Genomic DNA, 12412 nt, shown 5'->3' with positions numbered 1-12412 from the left:
AACTGTAATCACTCAACATGTGCAACAACTAAAAATCACTGTACACTTAAAATGGGTGAATTTTATGGTATGTCAATTAAGCTGTTAAATGTGTGATGAACCATCAATGATTTAGTCCAGTGGCTCTGAAATATTTTCAGTATAAATATTTGACACTCATTTAATGTCAAAAACTTGGCAGATACTCAAGCACTGGATTTTCAGACCTCTTATAGTGATTGTGGGAGATTGTAGAATCTGGCCTGTTTAGTTGGGAAGTAATAGGTCTATTGGAGACAGTTTGGACATTCTGACCTTGTCTTACAACTGTGTTCTCAGAGCAGAAGAGCAAGTAAACACATATGTCCCCTTTATATTCCTGAAATGCACAAAGATCTCTACGCGAAACTTGTCTTTTTTTCACCCTATATTATCTCTGCTCACTGAGAAGTGGGAAAGCTGTGTGTTGGATGAGGGATCACTCTTTCAAACTCTCTTCCAAGCTCATCATGGAGAATTGGGGTTGTTGGGGAATGTGAGGACTATTTGGTTTTGATAAAATACAGAGAAAGCGCAATCTTTATTACATAATGTGTTCATCACCCTCACTCCTAAGATACCTATCCAATACCTACATGCTGTTAATGAAACAAACTCTGGAAGTTTTTGGCGGATCTATAGTTTTAACATTTTCTTTTTTTTTCACTTTTAACATTTTCTTAAATGTCCTTTGATTCATTAACAGTGCTTAGGAAGAACAACATGTCATTTAAAAAAGAAATATTTCAAAAACACAGAAAAGTATGGGGAACAAAATTGAGTACAGTCGGGTCTCAACATTACCCCACAGTTATCTTAGATCTGATTTATTTATTCAGAATATTAGCAATAGTATAAACAGTCCAGGAGTGGTGGCTCATGCCTGTAATCCCAGCACTTTGGGAGGCTGAGGCGAGTGGATCACCTGAGGTCAGGTAGTTTGAGGCCAGAGTGGCCAACATGGTGAAACCCCATCTCTACCAAAAATACAAAAATTACCTGGGTGTGGGGGCAAGCGCCTGTAATCCCAGCTACTCGGGAGGCTGAGGCAGGAGAATCGCTTGAACCTGGGAGGTGCAAGTTGCAGTGAGCTCAGATTTTGCTATTACACTCCAGGCTGGGAGACAAGAGCGAAATTCTGTCTCAAAAAAAAAAAATAACAATAACAGAAAACACAACACACACTATCAACAAGTCACAGCTGAAGCTGTGTGTGCAGCACTCAGCAATCCCTGCCCTCCTTCCCTCCTCCACTTACAGCCAGTCACCTTAATTTGATGGCTTTTTATTCACATTCATGTTTGTATACATTTATCATTTACTTATTATCCATAAAAATATATTTTCTTGTTTTGCATGTTTTAAAATTTTATGTGATTGGCCTCTGTAGTTAACTTTCTGCATGCAATTTTTTTTTTCACTCAGCCCCGATGTGTATGAGGGAACAAATGCCTGAGGATCTTTCCCGGGTAGCTGAGCTGAAAAGCAATTGGGCTTGAGGAGACCCTTTCCAGCCCCTTCCAATCTACTCACCCTGATTCCTGTGGTTTCGATCATTATCAAAATCATTCCCGTGGAAGCCTGCAGCCCGTTTACTACACACAAAAGGTGGGAGGGTGACCTTGAAACCTAGAAAGGAGCAAAATGTTTATTTCTTAAGAGACAAGCTTAGGCCCGGCATGGTGGCTCATGTCTGTAGTACCAGCCCTTTGGGAGGCTGAGGCTGGAGGATTGCTTGAGGCGAGGCGCTCAACACTAGCCTGGGCAACATAGAGAGACCCACATATCTACAAAATATAAAATAAAATTAGTTGGGCATAGTGGCACGTGCCTGTAGCCTCAGCTACTCCATAGGCTGGGCAGGAGGATTGCTAGAGCCCAGGAGTTCGAGGCTGCAGTGAGCTAAGATTGCACTACTGCACTCTAGCCTAGGTGACAGAGTGAGACTCTGACTAAAAAAAAGAGAGAGAGAGAGAGAGAGAGAGAGATACAAGCGAAGAGAAGGAAGGGAGGGTGTGCGTGTTGGGTGGGGGGAAGGTGCCGGGATGCCACAGAGACAGTTGGGCTCATCAGAAAAGATGCCTATGGGAGAGAAACGTGCAGGATCCAGGTATAAGCTCCACTGTGGCCAGTCCCTGCCCTCAGCCCTGACAGGATACAGAAGAGGAGAACACCCAGAAGCTGGCTTGTGATTTTTCCCTGCACAAAAGGAAAATGTGGGGTACTTTCTGCAGCCTAAGAAGTAGCCAAAGCAGGAAAAGGAATGCTCATGTGTCCCCAGACTTGTCTGTTCCCAGAACTTTCTGTTACCTAGTTTAGTCATGACCTCATAGTTTAGCTTCATATACACATAGACGATTTTCTCCAAGGATTTCATCATTTCCCACTCTTTCTTAGAGAAGTATTTGGCAACATCATCGAAGGCCTGGAAAAAAAAAAAGAAGGAATTCTGGCAGTGACTCAGCTAGGCATGTCTGCCATTCAGCTGGAGCTGCTTCCTGTGTGCTGGATCTGGGAAGTGGGGATGATAGTCTGTCCTGGTTGATGCCATGGCTAACTGACAGAACATGAGGGAACTTCCCTAGCTTCTCCCCTGCCACACAGTAGGGCTTTAATGCTGCTGGCTGGCTCTCTTCCCACCTTCCAGAATGGAGTGGGAGTCACCAAATGTAGTGCACGGTCAGAGACTTGTCTCCAGGGATGCTAGGTGATGACAGAGCGAGGGTGGGAGGCTCCCAAGGGTCCAGATCTCCCCTGAGACCCTGCTCCTTGTCCCCAGTACCTCTGTCCTCCTCTCCTCAGAAACCTGGTCACCCCACACTGTCCCCTGGGCCACTACTCTGCCCCCTCCAGGTCACCTCACCTTTCGTAACTTCTCTGATATTTGAGCATCATCCCTGGGTCTCCTTGCAAAGGCGTCGTCTCCATTCATGGCACTGGGAGCAGTCTCACCTGCAAGAGAAACAGCCTGAGTCTTTCCAGCCTCAGGACCTTTGGTGCTCTGGGCGGGGTGGTGCACGCCTGTAGTCCCGGGGCTGAGGCGAGAGGATCGCTTGAGCCCAGGAGGAATGATTTGAGTGAGCTTTTTTTTTTTTTTTGAGACAGGGTCTCGCTCTGTTGCCCAGGCTGTGTTGCAGTGGCACGATCGTGGCTCACTGCAACCTCCACCTCCCGGATTCAAGCGATCCACCACCTGTGGCCTCCAAAGTGCTGGGATTACAAGCGTGAGCCACCACGCCCAGCCCAGATTTCTTAAGTTACTACAGAGCTCCTAGGAAAAATCCCATACCTGAAAAAGTTAGAAACTGACAGGAAGGATTTGAGATGGCGACCTGCCTCACATAAATACATTATTAAAATTAGATAAGAAATGCACCACGGGGGAGGGGAGGGGTAGGAAGAATGGAAAGAGAAAATCAGCGCATGCTTACCCTGATTGTGGAAGAATCAAAAGAGCAAATCACAGTGTGGGTACTCTGAACTTAAAGTAGCCAATCCAAGGGGACGCTTTTGGCGGGAAAATCAGAGCCTCCGCCCCCGCCCCCCCTTTGAGAAGGTTCTGTCCCTAGATCCTGGACTGACAGACGCCACATCAGCTTCACTTGTTCCGCCTACTGTTCTGACTTCTAATTGGCCAGATGGAGTTCACCAACTGCCCTGATTGGTCCATCATCCTTGGGCAGTGACATTGCAGAATATTGTCGCCTCCTCCAGCCACACTTTGTGCGACAAAGTGGGTGGTCCTCAGGCGCCATCAGGAGATTTTGAACTCTCTGAAGACCGTCCCTGGATCTTGGGTTAAACATCTGGATTCTAGTCTGAACCGTGGGAAGAAAAAAATAGTCGATCTGTGATTTTTCTATTTGAAAGACACAATGTTTTCCAAACTAGCACATTTGCGGAGGTTTGCTGTACTTAGTCGTGGAGTTCATTCTTCAGTGGCTTCTACATCTGTTGGAACTAAAAAAACAGTCCAAGGCCCTCCAACCTCTGATTGCATTTTTGGAAGGGAATCTAAGTATGGTGCGCACAATTACCATCCTTTACCTGTAGCCCTGGAGAGAGGAAAATGTATTTACTTATGGGATGTGATTGTGGTATTGGTTACATCCGCCTTGACCAATCCTCCCGTCTCGTTCTCGGGACTACAGGCATGCACCACCCTGCCCAGGTTGTGTTTTGTTTTGTTTTGTTTTGTTTTGTTGAAACAGGGTTTCTCTATGTTGGCCAGGCTGGCCTCAACCTCCTGGGCTCAAGGGATCCTCCCGCCTCCTCAGCCTGGGGACTACAGGCATGCACCACCCTGCCCACGGTATTTTTTTTTTTTGTTTTTCAGTAGAAACCGGATTTTGCTATGTTGCACAGACTGGCCTCAACCTCCTGGGCTCAAGCAATGCTTCCGCCTCAGCCTCAGGACTACAGGCGTGTGCCATTCTGCCCTGATAATTTTTTTTAGGAGAGACAGGCTTTCGCTATGTTGACCAGGCTGGTATCGACCTTCTGGGCTCAAGCAATCCTCCCACCTCAGCCTGGGAACTACAGGGGTGAGCCACCCCACCCACACTATTTTTTGTTGTTCTTGTTGTTAGTAGAAATGGGGTTTCACTATGTTGGCCAGGCTGGCCTTGACCTCCTGGGCTCAAGCAATCCTCCTGCCTCGGCCTCGGGACCACCGGCACACACCACCCAGCCCCCACTAATGTTTTTAATTTTTCTAGTAGAGACAGTTTCGCTATGTTGTCCAGGCTGGTCTCCACCTCCTGGGCTCAAGTGATCCTCCCGCCTCTGCCTCGGGACTGCAGGCCTGCACCACCCTGCCTTTTGCTATGTTTCCCAGGCTGGTCTCGACCTCCTGGGTTCACTCAATGATTTGAATCCGGGAAGGGGAGGTTGCATTGAGCTGAGATCCCACCACTGCACTCCAGCCTGGGCGACAGAGAAAAACTATCGAAAAGAAAAGGAAGGGAAGGGAGAAGGGAAGTGAAAGGAGAAGGGAAAAGAAGGGAAGGGAGAAGGGAAGGGAGAACGGAAGGGAAGAAGGAAGGGAAGAAAGGGAAGGGAAGACGGGAAGGGAAGACAGGAAGGGAAGATGGGAAGGGAGGAAGGGAAGATGGGAAGGGAAGAAGGGAAGAGAAGAAGGAAGGGAAGGAAAGGAAAGGGAAGGAAAGGGAAGAAGGAAGGGAAGGGAAGAAGGAAGGGAGGGAGGGAGGGAGGAAGAAAGGAAGGAAGGAAGGAAGGAAGGAAGGAAAGAAGGAAGGAAGGAAGGAAAGAAGGAAGGAAGGAAGGAAGGAAAGAAAGAAAGACCAGCTGAATCTCCGTAAGAACAGTAAGCTTTGTGATATTTTAACTTACCCTCGTCCCGTCTCGTGATCCCAGCTTGGTTCTGTTTATTGTTGATGAAATACAGACAGGGCCAGAACTGGTAGATGGCTAGCTGTTGATCATGAAAATGTTAGGCCTGATATAGTCCTCCTTGGAGAGGCCCTTTCTGGGGGTTGATACTCTGTGTCTGTGGTGCTGTGGAATGATAACATAATGCTGACCATTAAGCCAAGGGAACATGGGTCCACATACGGTGGCAATCCACTAGGCTGCCAAGTGGCCATCGCAGCCCTTGAAGTTTTAGAAGAAGAAAACCTTGCTGAAAATGCAGAAAAAATGGGTATTCTCTTGAGAAATGAACCCATGAAGCTACCTTCTGATGTTGTAACTGCTGTAAGAAGAAAAGAATTATTTTATTTATGTATTTATTTACTTAAGTCACAGGTTCACTCTGGTTGCCCAGGCTGGATTGCAATGGCGCGATCTTGGCTCACTGCAACCTCCGCCTCCTGGGTTCAAGTGATTCTCCTGCCTCAGCCTCCTGAGTAGCTAGGATTACAGGCACGCACCACTATGCCCAGCTAACTTTTGTATTTTTAGTAGAGATGGGGTTTCACCATGTTGGCCAGGCTGGTCTCGAACTGCTGACCTCAGGTGATCCACCCACCTTGGCCTCCCAAAGTGTTGGGATTACAGGTGTGAGCCACCACGCCCGGCATGGAAAAGAATTATTAAATGCTATTGTTATTAAAGAAACCAAAGATTGTGATGCTTGGAAAGTGTGTCTAAGACTTCGAGATAATGGACTTCTGGCCAAGCCAACCCATGGCGACATCATCAGGTTTCGCCTCCGCTGGTGGTCGAGGAGGATGAGATTCCAGGGTCAATTGTTATCATTAACAAGACCATCTCGTCTTTCTGAGGGTAGCAGCTGTTTTCAGTGGTCCCTGGGAGCCGGCTGGAGACAGGTGGTCCTATAAAAGCTCTGCTCTTAATGTGGGCACATTCCACTCCCATGTGTCTTCAAAACCTTTTTGTGGAATATATGTTTTTTTGCAGTTGATACATACTAGAACAACGTTTATGAACCTGCCCGTTGCTTTGTAACGTAAGTAAGAGAATTTAATGGCATCTATATTCAATGAATGTTTTGATGTGTATGTGTACTTTCTAAGGTAAAATGCATCTATGTATATTGACAGCCTTTAAATCACATCCTTCAGTATAATTTACATATGTTTTTATAATTTCCATGCTAGTATAAATGTTTTGTATTTGAAAATGTTAACTCTGGGGTATTACATAAGTGGCTTCACCTTATAAAGTCAAATCATTGTTATCACTGAATTTTAGGAAGGATGAATGGTTAAGCATATATAAAATACTGATATTAAGTAAACTTCATGTTGGCTAACACCAAGATGTATTCCATGGATGTCATTATTTTCAATTAAGAATTAGTGTTTAACATTCCTAAATTGTTTTGAGTGCTTGATTAAAATTTGTAGAAAAATGTTTATTTTTTATTTTTTATTTTTTGAGATTTTTATTCTTATTTTTATTTTTAAAATTTTTTTAGTAGAGACGGGGTTTCACCGTGGTCTCGCTCTCCTGACCTTGTGATCCACCTGCCTCGGCCTCCCAAAGTGCTGGGATTACAGGCATGAACCACCGCGCCTGGCCGAAAAATGTTTAGTTTTAATATTTCTTTAAATTTTAAATAAAGCTTATATTTCAGAAAAAAAAGATACAGATCATGGCCAGGTGCGGTGGTTCACGCCTGTAATCCCAGCACTTTGGGAGCCCGAGGTGGGTGGATCACTTGAGGTCAGGAGTTTGAGACCAGCCTGGCTAACATGGAGAAACCCCGTCTCTACTAAAAATACAAAACTTACCAGGCATGGTGGCACGCACCTGTAATCCCAGCTACATGGGAGGCTGAGACAGGAGAATAGCTTGAACCAGGAAGACAGGTTGCAGTGAGCCGAGATCGTGTCACTGCACTCCAGCCTAGGTGACAGAGTGAAAATCCCTCTCGGGAAAAAAAAAGAAAAAAAAAAAAGGTACAGAACATTTCCATCACCAAAGTGCTATCCCTTGTGCTACCCATTTTTAGTAATACCCACTCTCCTTCCATCCACCATCCCTAACCCCTGGCAACTACTAATCTTCTTCATTTCTACAATTTTGTCTTTTCTACAATGCTGTACAAATGAAATCTTATAGTATATAACATTTTACGGGCTTATTTCACTCAGCATAACTCCATGGAGATTCATCCAAGATATTAATATTTTTGTATCAATAGTTCATTGTTGTTGTTTTTGTTGTTGAGACGGAGTCTCACTCTGCTGCCCAGGCTGGAGTGCAGTGGTGCGATCTCGGCTCACTGCAACCTCTGCCTCCCAGGTTCAAGAGATTTTACTGCCTCAGCCTCCCGAGTAGCTGTGACTACAGGTGCGTGCCACCACGACTGGGTAATTTTTTTTTCTGAGATGGAGTCTCGCTCTGTCGCCCAGGCTGGAGTGCAGTGGCGCAATCACTGCTCACTGCGAGCTCCGCCTCCTGGGTTCACGCCATTCTCCTGCCTCAGCCTTCCGAGTAGCTGGGACTACAGGCGCCCGCCATCACTCCCGGCTAATTTTTTGTATTTTTTAGTAGAGATGGGGTTTCACCGTGTTAGCCAGGATGGTCTCGATCTCCTGACCACGTGATCCGCCCTCCTTGGCCTCCCAAAGTGCTGGGATTACATGTGTGAGCCACTGCGCCCGGCCAGTTGTTCATTTTTATTACTGAGTAGTATTCCATGGTATGGATGTACCACAGTTCAACCATTCGCTTATTGTAGGACATATTGATTATTTCCAGCTTTTGGCTATTACAAGTAAAGCTGCTATGAACAATCGTGTACAAGTTTCTGGATGGGCATACATTTTAACTTCTCTGAAGTGTAATTGTTGAATTGTATGGTCATTGCATGTTTAGTTTTATAAGAAACTACCAAACTGCTTTTACCTTCGCAGCAGCACTTAATGAGGTGTCCAGTTTCTCTGCATCCTTGTCACCATTTGGTGTTGTCACTATGCCTTTTATTTTAGCTATTTTAATAAGTGTGTAGTGATACCTCATCATGGTCTTAATTTGCATCTAATGAAGCAAACGAGTGTTGAACATCTTTTCATGTGCTTATTTGCTTATTTCCTCTTCAGTGAAATGTATGTTCATATCTTTTCATAATTTTCTAATTGGATTATTTGTTTTTTTTTACCGTTGAGTTATTATTATTATTATTATTATTATTATTTTTAAGGCAGAGTCTCTCTCTGTTACCCAGGCTGGAGTGCAGTGGCATGATCTTGGCTCACTCCAACCTCTGCCCTCCAGGTTCAAGCGATTCTTGTGCCTCAGCCTCCTGCGTAGCTGGGATTACAGGCACGCACCAACATGCCTGTCTAATTTTTGTATTTTTAGTAGAGATGGGTTTTTGCCATGTTGCCCAGGCTGATCTCAAACTCCTGGCCTCAAGGGATGTGCCTTCCATCCACCTCGACCTTTCAAAGTGCTGGGATTACACAACTGAGCCACCACGCCCGGCCTACGGGTGAGTTTTGAGAGTACTATACATATCTATTATATATTCTGGATGTGAGTCCTTTCTTGGATACGTGGTTTGCAAACATTTTCTCCCAGTCCATACTTTGTTTTCTCATCCTTTTAACAGGGTTTCTTGCAGAGCAAAAGTTTTAAATTGGATGAAATCTAATTTACTTTTTTTCCTTATGGATTATGCTTTTTGAACTGTTCACTATGCCCTACATCTCAGACGTTTCTCCTATGTTTTCTTGTAAAAGCTTTTTTTTTAGTTTTATATTTCAGATTTAAATATATGATCCACTTGAGTTACTTTTCTGTATAACGTTATGAAGATTAGGTCTTTTTTTTTTTTTTTTTTTTTTTTTTTAGCCTATGGATATGCAACTGCTCCAGCACTATTTGTTAAGCAGATGATCCTTCCTTCTTTTTGTCTCTTTGTAAAAAATCAGTGTGCGGCTATTTGTAGGTTCTCTATTTTGTTCCAGTGATCTATGTGTATATTCTTCTCCCAATACTACACAGTCTTGATTCCTGTAGCTATATAAGAAGTATTGAAATATGGTAGAGCCATTCCTCCTACCTTATTCTTCTTTTTCAAAAATTGTCTTGGCTATATAAATTGTTTTTGATATGGAGTCTCACCTGTGTCACCCAAGCTGGAGGGCAGTAGGGTGATCTCGGCTCACTGCAATCTCTGCCTCCCGGGTTCAAGGGATTCTCCTGTCTCAGCTTCCCGAATAGCTGGTATTACAGGCATGCACCTCCACACCCGGCTAATTTTTGTAATTTTAGTAGAGACAGGGTTTCGCCATGTTGGCAAGGCTGGTCTCGAACTCCTGACTTCAAGCGATCCGCCCGTCTCGGCCTCCCAAAGTGCTGGGATTACAGGCGTGAGCCACCGTGCCCAGCCCAGCGTTGTCTTAGCTATTGACAATTTGTTACAGCAACAATAAAATATGAATACATGTAGAAACAGATTAGTGAAAAAAATAGAAAGTCGAGAAACAGACTAAGTTATGTGCAAAATTCAGCATGCATTTCCAAACACTGGGCAAAAGATGGGTTGTATAATAAATGATTGCTTGACAAGTGTCTATCCATTTGAAAAAATAAATATTAAAATACTTACTTTAAACCACATAAAATAATAAATTCTAAAAATTCACTGACTTAAATGTGAAAACGTAAAGTCATAAAGAACTAGATGAAAATTTAGGAAAATATTACAGTGTAAGACATCTTGAGTTGGCATAGGCACTTCCTGACATTACACCAAGGCTATGAACAATGAATCTGACATACTTAAAGGCGTAAAAATTAAAGTATCATCTAAGTCAAAAGACACCATAAACAACTGTGTAAAAAGGCAAATTTTGGAGAAAATGGTGAAGCATCCGCAGTAAAAGTAACCATCTCTAATATACAACAAATCTTTTGCATATCATAAGAGAAATTGAAACAACCCAATGAAAAAATTCGGGCATGGCACTACCTCACCGTATAGTAGAAAACGATTATGAAATAGAAAGTATGAAAGTAAAATAATAAAGGAAATGGAGAATAGATCCCAGAAGTTTCACCGTTCATCCAATAGAAGTTCCAGACCTACAGAATAGAAAGACTGGGCCAGGCGCAGTGGCTTACGACTGTAATCCCAGCACTTTGGGAGGCCGAGGCAGGCAGATCAGCTGAGGTCAGGAGTTCGAGACCAGCTTGTCCAACATGGCAAAACCCTGTCTCTACTAAAAATACAAAAATTAACCCGGTGTGGTGGTGGGCATCTGAAATCCCAGCTACTTGGGAAGCTGAGGCAGGAGAATCAGTTGAACCTGGGAAGCGGAGGTTGCAGTGAGCTGAGGTCTTGCCACGGCACTACACCCTGGGTGAGAGAGCAAAACTATGTCACAAAAATGAAAAAAAAAAAAAAAAGAATATTAAGACTGGGGAGAAGGCAGTACTTGAAGAAATAATGTTCTAGAATTTTCTGAACTGAACAAAGACACTTTGGGAGGCCAAGATGGGTGGATCGCTTAAGGTCAGGAGTTTGAGACCAGCCTGGCTAACATGGAGAAACAGCGTCTCTACTAAAAATACAAAAATTAGCTGGGTGTGGTGACGGGTACCTGAAATTCCAGCTACTTGGGAAGCTGAGACAGGAGAATCGCTTGAACACGGGAGGCAGAGATAGCAGTGAGCCGAGATCACCCCACTGCCCTCCAGCTTGGGCGACAAAAGTGAGACTCCTTCTCAAAAAATGTATATGTAGCTAAGACAATTTTTGAAAAAGAAGAATAAGGTGGGAGGAATGGCTCTACCATATTTCAATACTTCTTATATAGCTACAGGAATCAAGACTGTGTAGTATTGGGAGAAGAATAGACACATAGATCACTGGAACAAAATAGAGAACCTAGAAATAGCCCCACACTGATTTTTCCCAAGAGACAAAAAGAAGGAAGGATTGTCCCCTTAACAAATGGTGCTGGAGCAGTTGCATATCCATAGACAAAACAACAACAACAACAACAACAACAAACAAACAACACCAAAAACCCTAATCTTCTCATATATATGTATATATATATACATATATATGTAAAACTCAAGTGGATCATAGATTTAAATCTAAAATATAACACTAAAAAAACTTTTACAAGAAAGAGTAGGAGAAACGTCTGAGATCTAGGCATAGTGAATGGTTCAAAAAACATAATCCATAAGGAAAAAAATAAATTAGATTTCATCCAATTTAAAACTTTTGCTCTGTAGAAAGCATGTTAAAAGGATAAAAAAACAGGGTGTAAACTGGGAGAAAATGTTTGCAAACCACATATCCAACAGAGGACTCACATCCAGAATATATAACGGATATGTATAGTACTCTCAAAACTCAACAGTATGCCAGGCGTGGTGGCTTACGCTTGTAATCCCAGCACTTTGGGAGATCGAGGTGGACAGAGAGTAGATCCCTTGACGCCAGGAGTTTGAGACCAGCCTGGGCAACATGGCAAAACCCATCTCTACTAAACATTCAAAAATTAGGCAGGCATGATGGTTCGCACCTGTAATCCCAGCTACATTGGAGGCTGAGGCACGAGAATCGCTTGAACCTGGGAGGCAGAGGTTGGAGTGAGCCAAGATCATGCCACTGCATTCCAGCCTCGGTAGCAGAGCAAGACTCTGTCTCAAAAACAAAACAACACAAAACAACAGTAAAAACAAACAAACAAATAATTCAATTAGAAAATTATGAAAATATATGAACATACATTTCACTGAAGAGGAAATAAGCAAATAAGCCCATGAAAGGCTGTTCAACACTTATTTGCTTCACTAGATGCAAATTAAGACCACGATGAGGCATCACTACACACTTATTACAACAGCTAAAATAAAAGACATAGTGACAATACGAAACGCTGGAAAGGATGCAGAGAAACTGGACATCTAGTAAAATGCTGCTGGGAAGGTAAAATCT

General features: G+C 43.5%; 1 protein-coding gene and 1 pseudogene across 4 annotated transcripts in view; one reads left to right on the top strand and one right to left on the bottom strand.

The window, feature by feature from the left end:
- Positions 1 to 3546, bottom strand: part of LOC100457489 (protein SSX4) — a 42569-nt gene extending 39023 nt beyond the window's left edge. For 2 of the 4 annotated variants that reach the window (XM_063721364.1, XM_024240650.2), the window contains exons 1-3: positions 2882 to 2950; positions 2329 to 2443; positions 1552 to 1647 (exon numbers count right to left, since the gene is read on the bottom strand). In XM_063721364.1, the coding sequence (XP_063577434.1) occupies positions 1552 to 1647; positions 2329 to 2443; positions 2882 to 2950 (280 nt within the window). Of the gene's footprint in view, positions 1 to 1551; positions 1648 to 2328; positions 2444 to 2595; positions 2722 to 2881; positions 2971 to 3449 lie in introns of those variants that run through there. The other 2 variants (XM_009236869.3, XM_024240649.1) reach the window with 2 other exon arrangements.
- Positions 3421 to 6436, top strand: LOC112130725 (ornithine aminotransferase, mitochondrial-like; annotated as a pseudogene).
- Positions 6437 to 12412: the final 5976 nt, after the last annotated feature.

This window comes from Pongo abelii, chromosome X (genome assembly GCF_028885655.2).
Source record: "Pongo abelii isolate AG06213 chromosome X, NHGRI_mPonAbe1-v2.0_pri, whole genome shotgun sequence".
NCBI classification, from domain to species: Eukaryota; Metazoa; Chordata; class Mammalia; order Primates; family Hominidae; genus Pongo; species Pongo abelii.
This window is presented reverse-complemented; position numbering and strand designations above follow the sequence as displayed.